Raw genomic sequence first — 13,146 nt, 5'->3', positions numbered from 1 at the left:
TTATTTATTTATTTATTTATTTATTTATTTATTTATTTATTTATTTATTTTTCTGAGACGGCTTCTCTGTGTAGCCGTGGCTCTTCTGAACTTACTTTGTAGACCAGGCTGGCCTCAAACTCATAGAGATGTGCCTGTCTCTGCCTCCCCAAGTGCTAGAATTATAGGCGTGCACCACCATGCCCAGCTGCTCTTTTGTTTTCTTTTATTCTTTTTTTCTTTTTAATTTTAATTTTATTTATTTCACATCCCGTTCATAAGTCCCTCCCTCCTCTACTCCTGATCTCATCCTCCCTCCTTGTTCCTCCTTATCCTTCCTCCTCTACGCCTTAGAGAAGCCTCCTCACTGCACCTACCCACCCCAGAGCATAGAGTCACATCAGGACTGAGCACATCCTCTTCCTCTATGGCCCATGAGGCATCCCCTCCAAGAGAAAGTGATCAAAGAGCAGGCACCAGAGTCCATGTCAGAGGCTGCCCTTGCTCCACTTACAAGGGAAAGCACATGAAGACCCAGCTTCTCCAGCTCTTTTTGTTTATTCGCTTTTTTTTTTTGACATGATTTCTCTGTGTAGCCTTGCCTGTCCTGGGCTTGTTTTGTAGACCAGGCTGGCTTTGAACTCCAATGATCCACCTGCCTCTGCCTCCTGAGTGCTGGGATTAAAGGTGTGTGCCACCGCAGCTGGCTTTTTTTGCCCCCCTTAAGGAATGGTTTATTTTTTTATATTTTGAGGGTAAGGTCCATCCTGGGGGGGATGTCCACAAAGCAGAATCTCGAGGCAGCTTCTCACATTATATCAGCAGTCAGTAATCAGAGAGCAATGAAGGTTCCTAAACAATTTATACATTATTTTCTTTTATCAAAACTTTTACACCCATCCATTTTTCCTGCTGATTTATATCAGAGTATATGTAAAATCATAACAAAAGCTTCATTTCTAGTTCCAATCTTTCTTCATTCTATATTGTTTCATCAAGTTACTATCACTTAGAAAATACCACAGAAGTACTTCTCGTTTTCCTGTTCAAATACTCAGGACTGATTTTCCTTCCTTCCTTCCTTCCTTCCTTTCTTTCTTTTTTAAATAGTATCTACTATCTATCTACATATTTATTTATTTCAAGACATGGTCTCTCTACATAGTCCTAGGTGTCCTGGAGCTTGCTGTGTAAACCAGGCTGACTCCAAACTGACAAAGATCCTCCTGCCTCTGCATGCCAAGTACCAGGATTAAAATCGTGCTATACCACTCCTGGTTTCTCTCCTATTATTTATGTCAATTTTTAAAACATCACCCTGTGTTTTTATTATCTGTGGTTTTACTAAATTATTTTTCTTTCCCAAATGTCTTTTCCTTTCCCTCTGATGTCGTTTAGCACTACCTTGTAAAATATAAACCACTGAATTTAGTAATATAGGACAATTCTATAAGGCCTTTTACTACCTTTTTAGTGCCCCGAAACCATGGCAAGGAATGGAAAAAGAAAATACATTTTATCAAGTGTCACATGTGTTCTATAAGTAAGCTTCTTAGTTTCCTTTGAAGTTGATGGCATTAACCTTTTTTTTTTCCACCGAAGACTGTGACTCAGAGAAAATTAACTGAATTACACAAGATCACTAGGCATGATGCCACATCCCTATAATTGTAATATGTGGGAGGAGGAAGCAGGAGGAACAAAGCAACCTGGGGTACATATTGAGAGCTCCATATAGCCTGAAATATAGTGAGATCTTGACTCAAAAAATAATCAGCCAATAAATAAAGAAGTTACCTCTAGTAAGCAGAGGAATGAAGATTTGTATTCTAGTATGTTTTAACTTCTCCCTGAAAAAAAAATTAACCAAACTGTTATTCATTCCTTTTTATAACTCCTTATCTCCTACACCAAACAACAAAACCAAAGATTCAGATTTAAATGCTTATCAAATAGTCTGACCTCAAACAGTCTCCAGAGATGAATGGAAAATTTTCTTAAAATTTAAAGCATAAGTATTTTTTATATTTTCTAGATTTATTTAGTTTATGTTTATGAGTGTTTTGTCTGCATGTAAGTCTGTGCACCATGTATGTCCTTGGTGCCTGTGGAGACCAGAAGAGGACATCAGAGCTGCTGGAACTGGAATTCCAGATGGTTGTGAACCACCATCTAAACCCAGGTCTTCTGAAAGAACAAATGTTTTAAATCATCAAGAAATCTCTCCAGCCCAAGTATAGGAATTTTTAGTGTGTGTTCATGCTAGTATGTGTGTGTGGGGGGGAGCAGGCATGTAGAATTGAGAGGTCAATCTCAGGTGTTATCCCTAGGAATGTCATCCACATCTTTTGAGATAGTCTCTGATTGGCCTAAAGCTCATCAGTTAAGCTTAGGCTGATTGGCCAGTGAGCCCCAAGGAACTTCCTGTTTTTATATCCATCATGTGCTTCATTGTGCAGTTGTATATGGATGGTATTGTGTTACCTTCCCAAGTAGAAAATTTTCATGTAATGATCATGATTTCCACTCTGTTGAATCCCCTATACCTATGATAGTGCCGTGTGTATGTTAGAACTTCAAATAGTTTTTCGTACTAAACCTTTGGTCTTTTGAAGGATTTCAAGGCCTAGAAATAATCCAGAGTCATATATAGTTGCAAATTATAGAGAGCCAACAAAACAATAAAACTTAATATAGCTTGTAATCTTAAATATATTCTTTGAAAATTACTAGGAATATATTTTACCGATTTCTTGATGAATATTTTAAAAATAGTAAATTACATTAACTAAGTTTTAGATGACATTTTTGTGCCTATCACCTTGATGTGACTGTTTTGGTTTCATGGATACATATATATACATGTTCAACTATATTAAATTGTACACTGATTGTGTAGTTTTTGTTTATCAAGTACACATTAATAAAGCTGTGTAACCTACTCTTTTTAGAGGCGGTATATTCTAGATATTTGTCTCTCTTTAAACTTTTTTGATTTTTCTGTGTTTTGGGTTTAATTTTTCCCCCTTTGTCTATGTCTTTTTGTTTTTGTTTTCATTTTCTTTTCTAATATTTCTATACCTAAGAGTTTTTTTGCTCTATATCAACAGCATATATTCAATTGCTTTTTGTTGTTCTTAAATTGTTACTGTGCACTGGAGGAGAAGAATTCATGGGATATGTGTCTTTAATAACATTACTGTGATAGAGACCACTAACTACTGCTTACTCGTGTTTTATGGACTTCGATTGTATTGCGACTATAAAATAAAAACCTTAGTGATTATTGAAACTTATTAGCATTTTAGTAATTCTCAGTTATATTTTATTCTTTTTATAAAGTATATTTTCATGGCATAGTTTCAAAGAGAATATTCTGACATTGGTGCATTTGTATAAAAGAGGTATGGATCAGTATTACTCTTACCTGAAAGATCCTCTGATTGTATATTTATTTGCCCTTAGTCTTGTATTGAGTGAATTTTATTTTATTTTTGACACATGATCTTCTATACATGAGGGTGAATTGAGGCTGATTATTTAGCTCTGGGTATCCTCAGACTACTGATCACACTCTCTTTTCTTCCTGAGTATTACAGGCATGAGTACAAACCATGCCTGGATAAAGTATCTTTTAATCAATGTATGAAATGTGTTACCATATTTAAATGTAGTTTTCAACTTTTATTTTCCTTAACCCCAGTACTTCTTACTTTTATAAAGTTACCAGGCAGTGACATTGCCAGTGGAAGTGATGTACTTTCTGACGTCATACCCAGTATTCCAAGTTCACCTTGCCTTCTTTCTAAAAAGAAAAACAAACACCGGAATCTAGATGAACTTGCTTGGAGTGCGATGACAAATGATGAGCAGGTAAATATGTTGACATTCTTGGATGTTGACACTCTTTTTATTTTATTTAAGTTTATTTACTTTACATCCCAATGATTTTTTATTAATAATTTTTATTTTTTTATATTAATCACAGGTTATTTACTTTGTGTCCCAACCGTAGCCCCCTTCCTCATTCCCTCCCAATCCCACCCTCCTTCCCTCATCTCCTCCCTGCCCTTTCCCAAGTCTACTGCTAAGGGAGGTCCTCCTCCCCTTCCCTCTGACCCTATTTTATCAGGTATCTTCAAGACTGGCTGCCATGTCCTCCTCTGTGGCCTCCTCAGTGGAGGGGGATAAAGGAGCCAGTCATTGAGTTCATGTCAGAAATAGTTCCTGTTCCCCTTACTAGGGAAACCCACTTGGATACTGAGCTACCATGGGCTACATCCGAGCTACGGTTCTAGGTTATATCCATACATGGTCCTTGGTTGGAGAAACAGTTTCATAGAGGACACCTGTGCCCTGCTATATTTTGTCCTTGTGGAGCTCCTGTCCTCTCCCGGTCATATTAACTCCCCCTTTTATCGTGGATTCCCTGCACTCTGCTGAAGGTTTGGTTATGAGTCTCCGTATCTGCTTTGATACACTGCTAGGTAGAATCTTTCAGAGGCCCTTTGAGGTAGGCTCCTGTCCTGTTACTTGTTTTCTCCTACTTTTCATGTCCATGTCTTTCTAAGTGAGGATTAATCATCTTACTCCGGGTCCTCTTTCTTGTTTATCTTCTTTAGGTGTACATATTTTAGTATGTTTATACTATCTTATAGGTCTATATGAGAGAGTATATACTGTGTGTGTCTTTCTGCTTCTGGGTTACCTCACTCAGGATAATCTTTTTTAGATCCCACCATTTGCCTGCAAATTTCATGATTTCCTTGTTTTTAATTGCTGAATAGTATTCCACTGTGTAAAAGTACCACAATTTCTTGAATGATGTATTTAATGTGCAAGAGTGTGAAGGTGTCAGATGCCTTGGAATTGATATTACAGACACTTGTGAGCTGCCATGTGGGTCCTAGAAATTGAACCCAGGTCCTTTGGAAGAACAGACACTAAGCCATCTCTCCATCCTCTGGGTATTGACGCTGTTTTTTTTTTCTTTTTCGTTCTTTATTATCATTTATTAAAATTTATTCAATTTGTATCCCAGCGGTGGCCCCCTTCCTCCCTCATCTCCTCCCAATCACACCCTCCCTTCATCTTCTCTACTTATGCCCCTCCCCTAGTCCACTGATAGGGAGGGTCCTCCTCCCCTTCTCTTTGACCCTAGCCTTTCAGGTCTCATCAAGACTGGTTGCATTGTCTTCTTCTGTGGAGAGCCAAGGTTAAACTCCCCAGGGGGAGGTGATCAGAGAGCCTGTCACTGAATTAATGCCAGAGAAATCCCTTGCTCTCCTTATTAGGGAACCCACTTGGAGACTGATTCTATGGGCTAAATCTGAGTCAGGGTTTTAGGTCCTTTCCATGCATTGTCCTTGTTTGGGGTATCATTCTCTGCAGGACTTCCAGGGCTCATTTTTTTCTTTGATCTTGTTTTTGAGCTCCTGTGCCCTCCTTGTGTTTCTATCTCCCCCTTCTTTCATAAGATTACCTGTAGTCTGCCCAAAGTTTGGCTATGAGTCTCAGCCTCTGCTTCGATACCTCAATTAATAGAGTCTTTCATAAGCCCTCTGTGGTAGTCTTCTATCCTGTTCCCTGTCTTCTCCTGCTTCCACTATCTATCGCATTTGTCCCTCTGAATGAGGACTGAGCATCTTCCCTAGGTTTTCCTTGTTGTTTAGCTTCTTTGGAAGTATAGATTTTAGTATGTTTATCCTATATTATATGACTAATATCCATTTATAAGTGAGTATATACTATGTGTATATTTCTACTTCTGGGTTACTCACTCAAGATGATCTTTTCTAGTTCCCACCATTTGCTTGCAAACTCCATGATTTCCTTGTTTTTATTAGCTGAGCAGTATTCCATTGTGTAAGTATACAATACCTGTATCCATTGCTCCATTGAGGGACATCTGGATTGTTTCCAGATTCTGGCTACTACAAATTGAGCTGCTATGAACATGGTTGAGCAAATGTCCTTGAATAGTTGAGCATACTTTGGATATATGCCTAGAAGTGATATAGCTGGATCTTGAGGTAGCAGTATTCCTAATTGTCTGAGAAAGCTCCAGACTCATTTCCAAAGTGGTTGTACAAGTCTACATTCCCACCAGCAATGGAGGAGGGTTCCCCTTTCTCCACAACCTCTCCAGCATGTGTTGTCACTTGAGTTTTTTATCATAGCATTCTGATGTGTGTAAGGTGAAATCTCAGGATTGTTTTGATTTGCATCTCCCTGATGGCTAAGGACTGTTTCTCTGCCATTAGGTATTCCTCAAATGAGATTTCTCTGTTTAGCTCTGTACTCGATTTTTTAATTAGATTACTTAGCTTGTAGGTGTTTATTCTTAATTCTTTATATATTCTGGTTATTTGCCCTCTGTCAGATAAAGGGTTGGTGAAAATCCTTTCCCACTCTGTAGGCTGTCATTTTGTTTTGATGACAGTGTCCTATGCTTTACAGAAGCTTTTTAGTTTCATGAGGTCCCATTTATTGATTGTTGGTCTTAGAGCTTGTGTTTTTGTTTTTCTGTTCAGGAAGTTCTCTACTGTGCCAGCTTTTCTTCTAACTGGTTTAGTGTGTATGGTCTTATGTTGAGGTCTTTGATCCACTTGGAGTTTAGTTTTGTGCAGGGTGATAAATATGGATCTATATGCATTTTTCAACATGTAGACATCCAGTAAGCCCAGCACGATTTGTAGAATATGCTTTTTTCCATTTTCTGGTTTTTGCTTCTTTGTCAAAAATCAAGGGTTGGTGTGTGGGTTTATTTCTGCATCTTTTATTCAAATCCATTGATCCACCATTCTGTTTCTATGCCAGTACAATGGAGTTTTTATTACTGTTGCTCAATATAGTACAGCTTGAGATCAGGGATGGAGATACCTCCCGATCATCTGTTGTACAGAATCGTTTTGGAAATTTTGTTTGTTTGTTTGTTTGTTTTTTTCATATAAAGTTGAGAATTTTTCCTTCAAGGTCTGTAAGGAATTGTGTTGGTATTTGATGGGAATTGCATTGAATCTGTATATTGCTTTTGGCAGAATGGCCTTTTTTACTATGTTAATCTTACCCGATCCATGAGCACAGGAGATCTTTCCATCTTCTGATATCTTTTTCAATTTCTTTCTTCAGAGGCTTGAATTTTTTTTTCATATAGGTGTTTCACATGCTTGGTTAGAGTCACACCAAGGTACTTTGTGTTATTAGTGGCTATTGTAAAGGGTGTTGTTTCCTTAATTTCCCTAATTTCTTTCTCAGCTCTTTTGTCTTTTGTATACAGGAGGGCTACTGGTTTTTGTGGGGGTTTTGTTTGTTTGTTTTATGTTTTTTTGTTGTTGTTATCTTTGTATCCAGCCACTTTGCTAAAGGTGTTTATCAGGTAAAGAAGTTTCCTGGTAGAATTTTTGGGTCACTCCTGTATGCTATCATATCCTCTGCGAATAGTGACACATTGACTTATTATTTTCCAATGTGTATTCCCTTTATATCTTTAGTTGTCTTATTGCTCCAGCTAGAAATTCAAGTACAATGTTGAAGAGATACAAAAAAAGTGGGCAGCCTCGCCTTGTGCCTGGTTTCAGTAGGCTTGATTTAAGTTTCCATTTAATTTGATGTTGGCTATAGGCTTGCTTTATCCTTTACTGTGTTTAAATATGAGTGTTGTGTCCCTGATATCTCTAAAACTTTAAACATGAATTTGTGTTGGATCTTGTCAAATGCTTTTTTTGGCATCTAAGGAGATGATCGTGTGGGTTTTTTTTCCTTCTGTTTGTTTATGTAGTGGATCACATTGATGGATTTCCGTATATTGAACCACCCCTGCATGCCTGGGGTGAAGCCTACTTGGTCATGGTGGATGATATCTTTGATGTGTTCTTGGATTCAGTTTGCAAGTATTTTGTTGTTTGTATCAATGTTCATAATAGAGATAGGTCTGAAGTTCTCTTTTTTTGTGGGTCTTTATGTGGTTTAGGTTCCTGTGGCTTCATAGAATGAGTTTGGTAATGTTCTTTCTGATTCTATTTTGTGGAATAGGTTGAAAAGAATTGGAGTTAGCTCTTCTTTGAAGGTCTGGTAGACTTCTGCCCTGAAGCCCTGGGATTTTTTTTTTTTTTATGATGTAGTACTATTTAATCTATTTACCTCATCTTGATTTAATTTTGGTAAATAAAATCTATCAATAAAATTGTCCATTTCATTTAGGTTTTCAAATGTATGTAAGCTTTTGTAGTAAGACCTAATGATTTTTTTGGATTTCCTCACTGTTTGTCATTATGTCCCCCTTTTTTGTTTCTGATTTTGCTGATTTGGATAGTTTCTCACTGTCTTTTAGTTAGTTTGGCTAAGGATTTGTTTATCTTGTTGATTTTCTTAAAGAACCAGCACTTGATTTCCTTGATTCTTTGAATTGTTTTCTTTGTTTCTAATTTGACTTCAGTTCTGAGTTTGATTATTTCCAACCTTCTACTCCTCTTGGGTGTGTCTGCTTATTTTTTTTTTCTAGGGCTTTCAGGTGTGCCATTAAATTTTTTGTATAAGATGTCTCAAACTTCTTTCTGAAGGCATTTAGTGCTATGATCTTAGCACTGATTTTATTGTGTCCCACAAGTTTGGGTGAGTTGTGCCTTCATTTTCATTGAATTTTAGGAAGTCTCTATTTTCTTTTTTTATTTCTCCCCTGACCAAGCTGTCATTGAGTAGAGAGTTGTTTAGTTTCCATGTGTATGTAGGCTTTTTGTTATTTCTATTGTTGTTGAGGTCTAGTTTTTGGCCATTGTGGTCTGATAGGATCCAAGGTATTGTTTCGATCTTCTTGTATCTGTTGAGGCTTGCTTTGTGTCCGACTATATGGTTAATTTTGGAGAAGGTTCCATGAGGTGCTGAGAAGAAACTATACTCTTTTGAGTTTGGTGAAAAGTTCTATAGACATGTATTAGGTCCATTTTATTTAGGACCTCTGTAAGTGTCATTCATTATTTCCGTGTTTAGCTTCTGTCTAGATGATTTGTCCCATGGTGAGAGTGGAGTGTTTAAGTCTCCCACTATTAAGGTGTTGGAATCGATGTGTGATTTAAGCTTTAATAATGTTTCATTTGCAAACGTAGGTGCTCTTGTATTTGGGGCATAGATGTTCAGAATTGTGATGTCTTCCTGGTGGATGTTACCTTTGATGAGAATGAAGCGTCCCTCCTTATCTTTTTTGATTCATTGTGGTTGAAAGTCTATTTTATTAGATGTTAGGATAGCTACTGCAGCTTGTTTTCTGGGTCTGTTTCCTTGAATGACCTTCGCCATTCTTTTACTCTGAGGTAGTGTCTGTCATTGTTGCAAAGGTGTGTTTCTTGGATGCAGCAGAATGTTGGGTCCTGTTTCTGCTACCATTCTGTTAGGCTTTTTATTAGAGTTGAGTACATTGATGTTGATAGATAATATTGACAAAGGAATGTTAGTTCCTTTTATTGTGGAGTTTGTGGTAATAGTGTGTTTGTGTGCTTGCTTGCTTTTGATTTTTGGTTGTGAGGTTATTCATGTATTCCTCTATCCATCTGCTGGTCAGTAGTCTTTGCTGTTTTTTACTGGAGACTGTACTGCAGACTGGGGTTTGTCTGTCTCTGGAGTCTGAAGTATTCTTCAGGAAGATGAAAGATGTCCCCCAGTTTGAGAGTGGGTGTTGGTGTTTCAGATGCAGCTAAGGGAGGAAAGTCGTAAGTGCAAGTGCACAAGTGTGCAAGGGAAGGAGTGTCTGTGGAGGCGTGCCTGTCTGGAAGGGTGAAGTGTAAGGGAGGAGTGCAAGTGCAGATTGTGGTGCAGGAGCCATTTGCTGTTTGCAGTTGCCCTGAAAGGCTCAGTGGCTCACAGTATTGTCTCAGTATTGTGCTCCAAGCACTCAGATCTGCCTGAGCTGCATCATCTTGGCTCCAGGGATTTTTTGCCTGGACTCCACTGGGAGACCCACAGAACAGGGGCTTCAATGTTGAGAAGGCTGTCCCAGAGTTCCCTATGTTACCCACAGCAGGGGTGTGGGTGGGAGGGATACGGTGTCTGCCTGCTAGTGTAGAGGGACCCGATCTTGCAGAAGCACTCACTAGCGGGCCTATGTGGAAAGTGCTGAGGGCCCACGTACTCACTCACAAGTGTGTGGGGGAAGCAATGAGGGCCAAGGAACTCACTTGAAGGTGTCTGTGGGAAGTGCAGAGGGCTGAGAACTCACTCACAGGTGGAGATGGTAATATCAGAGAGTCCACAGTGTTCTCTCTGATTTGGGTCCCCTGTTTGGCTGTTTTATTTAGGAGGCACCCCATACCTGGGGTTATGTACTCCCCATTGCTGCTGCTGTGCTGCCAGGGCAAGTGGAACAAGGGAAAGTGCAGTTGAAAAGTGCAGGGGTTTGACAGTTCACCACTCTCAGAACCGGGAGACTTCCATGTCCATGGGGGACCTGGATCCAATCTGTCCCTGCTCACAGCTTGTGCCCTCTAGCCCAGGAAGCTTCAAAGTTGATGCTATGGTTTCAGTCACCCGTCCATTCTCTAATTTTGGAACTTTAGATCTTTTGCCCTTCAGAAATGGTACTCAGTGGTCACTGCCATCTTGGTCTTGGAGCCCGGGTGTTATCACTCTTAATTAAAAGTGCATGTGGAAAGCAAATCATATTTGTAGAGAGGACATTGAGCACCCTTATTGCCTGTGAATTATGTGTAGCCACTGAATTACGTGATTTGTTTAATCAGTCTGAAATTGAGTTTCACCTTTTTTTTTTTCCCCCAGAAAACAAATGAAATTATGACATCTTAGCAATGATCCTAAGGAACAATCAACTTTTTTATTCAGACAGTGCTTGTTTTTTTCATTGGAGCCTTGGAGAAAATAATTCTCCTCATGTCTAAAATTTGTCATTATTCACATAGCATTGTTTGTTGTAATTTTTCTTCACGTAGGTAGAATATATTGAGTATTTGAGCCGTAAAGTGAGTACTGAGATGGGCCTTCGGGAGCAGCTTGATATTATTAAAATCATCGATCCCTCTGCTCAGATCTCCCCTACTGACAGTGAGTTCATTATTGAACTTAACTGTCTCACAGATGAAAAACTAAAGCAGGTATGTAAAGTGCATATATACTGTTTATGTACTGATGATGCCACCATCTTATAAAAACGTAGGCTTCTGTAATCATATTTATATTCATATACTATCAAGCCCAGAATCACTTGTGAAATGTAATGTTAGAAAAAAAAATGATGCTGAGGTGAATTGTTGCTTAGCAATAGAGAGGGGCATGCACAGAGTCCTGAATTCAACCCCCAGTACTGCAAAGAAAAAAATGACAATAATTTATGAGAACATGTGGTTTGAAGAAGTTTTATGTCTCTTAAAGCAGTACCTTTCTCGTCAGTGAAGACCTAGAACCTGCTTTTTGTTATAAATGTCTTGAAACTCATTTCACCACTTCAAGGATGACTTAGACTAAGGTCCCAATTTGTGCTAACTCAGTTTAAAATGGATGAATTGTCAGACTCAAAGTACTAATTAAAATCTTGAGTGGTGGCACAGGCCTGTGATCCCAGCGCATGGGAAGCAGAGCTAGGAGGACCAGAAGTTCAGGACCATCCTTGACAGTTAGGGACCTCAAGGTCGGCCTGGAATACATGAGATCCTGCAGGAACCCTCCAAGCCCTACTTAACAAGAGCTGCACTTGTGGACTAACTGAGCCTGTGCAGATGTTTTGAAATGTACATTTCCGATCTCTTTCAAATAACATTTTTGCTGCACGTTTTCTCTGGCGCACACTTTAACGAAAAAGGTTTTTAATTCTCTACTTTTGGTGTCTATGTTTAGCATTTGTGAAAATTCTCTCATTTTCACAACAGGAATCTTTCTTTCCACCTTTCAGGTAGTTTTTCTAGTAAGGTAAGTTGATGTGTTGCATTTAAAATCAAGTACCAATGAGCCCCTCACTAAAATTAAGGAGGAAATACACACTAGTTGGAGACAGAATTATTAACTTTATTACATCTTATAGTGGAGGACTTTTAAAATTTACAGCCACATCTGTTTATTTTGTTGCTTTAATTTCAGCGTTCTTTTCTTAAAAATCAAATTCTGGAGGTCAATAACATTTGCTATATAATACTGTATAATTTTTAAATATAGGTCTGTGTATTTGCTAGAGTTTTGAACAGTGTCAGTATCTTGGTTCTCTTTCCTTTATTCCCTTCTTCTCTTCCCTTCATGTATTTCTTCCTCCACCCATCTCTTGAGTATTGTTTTAAAACAGTCTCAGTCTATACCCCAAACTGGCCTTGAATGTAATTAAGCTCAGGCTGGGCAGAATTAATGCATGTGACTTGTTTCTATATTTCAATATTTCTTATGACCTTTTATTGCACCTCTTTTATACATCTTTAGCACTTTGGGCATCTTTCAGATTAAGTGCACTATGATTCTTGAGAGTAGAATATCAAGGTGCAATACTTACTAGTGCTTGACTGTGTGTCCCAAGGTCAGAAACTACATCAAGGAGCATAGCCCTCGCCAGCGGCCTACAAGAGAGGCCTGGAAACGAAGCAACTTTAGCTGTGCAAGCACCAGTGGAGTGAGCGGGGCCAGTGCCAGCGCCAGCAGCAGCAGTGCCAGCATGGTCAGTTCTGCAAGCAGCAGTGGGTCCAGTGTTGGAAACTCTGCTTCAAACTCCAGTGCCAACATGAGTCGAGCACACAGTGACAGCAACCTGTCTGCAAGTGCAGCAGAGCGGATTCGGGATTCAAAAGTAAAATGTCTAATCAATACAGAACTTTCCCTTTCAATATTAACATTAGCACGCTTTCTTTTAAATCTCTTGGAAACTAAAAATTGTCCCACTGTCTAGATGCCTGTGGGATTGAACAAGCGGAATGCTTTGCTGTTGAGTAAAACACTATAAGATGAGTGCATTCAAATACTCTTAACCCACAACCATGGTACCTTCAATCTTCTCTGATTTATATGTTCATTTTCAGTAAGAAATACTGGACATATGAAAATAGATAATTCTCATGATTGCAACTCACTACTGAGCGAATCTCACTATGTTGCTGATGTTGCTGTCTATTCGCTCCTAAAACTGTTCTGTATGTCTTTGGTGTGTGTGTGTGTGTGTGTGTGTGTGTGTGTGTGTGTGTGTGTGTG

At 38.8% G+C, this 13,146-nt stretch overlaps 1 protein-coding gene across 1 annotated transcript in view; it reads left to right on the top strand.

Annotated features, from left to right (window-relative positions):
- Fam199x (family with sequence similarity 199, X-linked) overlaps positions 1-13,146 on the top strand; it is a 39,535-nt gene that overhangs the window by 15,715 nt on the left and 10,674 nt on the right. Inside the window, exons 3-5 of the mRNA XM_055618935.1 lie at positions 3,703-3,852; positions 10,917-11,078; positions 12,482-12,748. Coding sequence (XP_055474910.1) covers positions 3,703-3,852; positions 10,917-11,078; positions 12,482-12,748 — 579 coding nt within the window. The remainder of the gene's footprint in view (positions 1-3,702; positions 3,853-10,916; positions 11,079-12,481; positions 12,749-13,146) is intronic.

The sequence above is a fragment of the Psammomys obesus genome, unplaced genomic scaffold, assembly GCF_907164565.1.
Source record: "Psammomys obesus unplaced genomic scaffold, mPsaObe1.curated_primary_1811, whole genome shotgun sequence".
Classification (NCBI taxonomy): Eukaryota; Metazoa; Chordata; class Mammalia; order Rodentia; family Muridae; genus Psammomys; species Psammomys obesus.
This window is presented reverse-complemented; position numbering and strand designations above follow the sequence as displayed.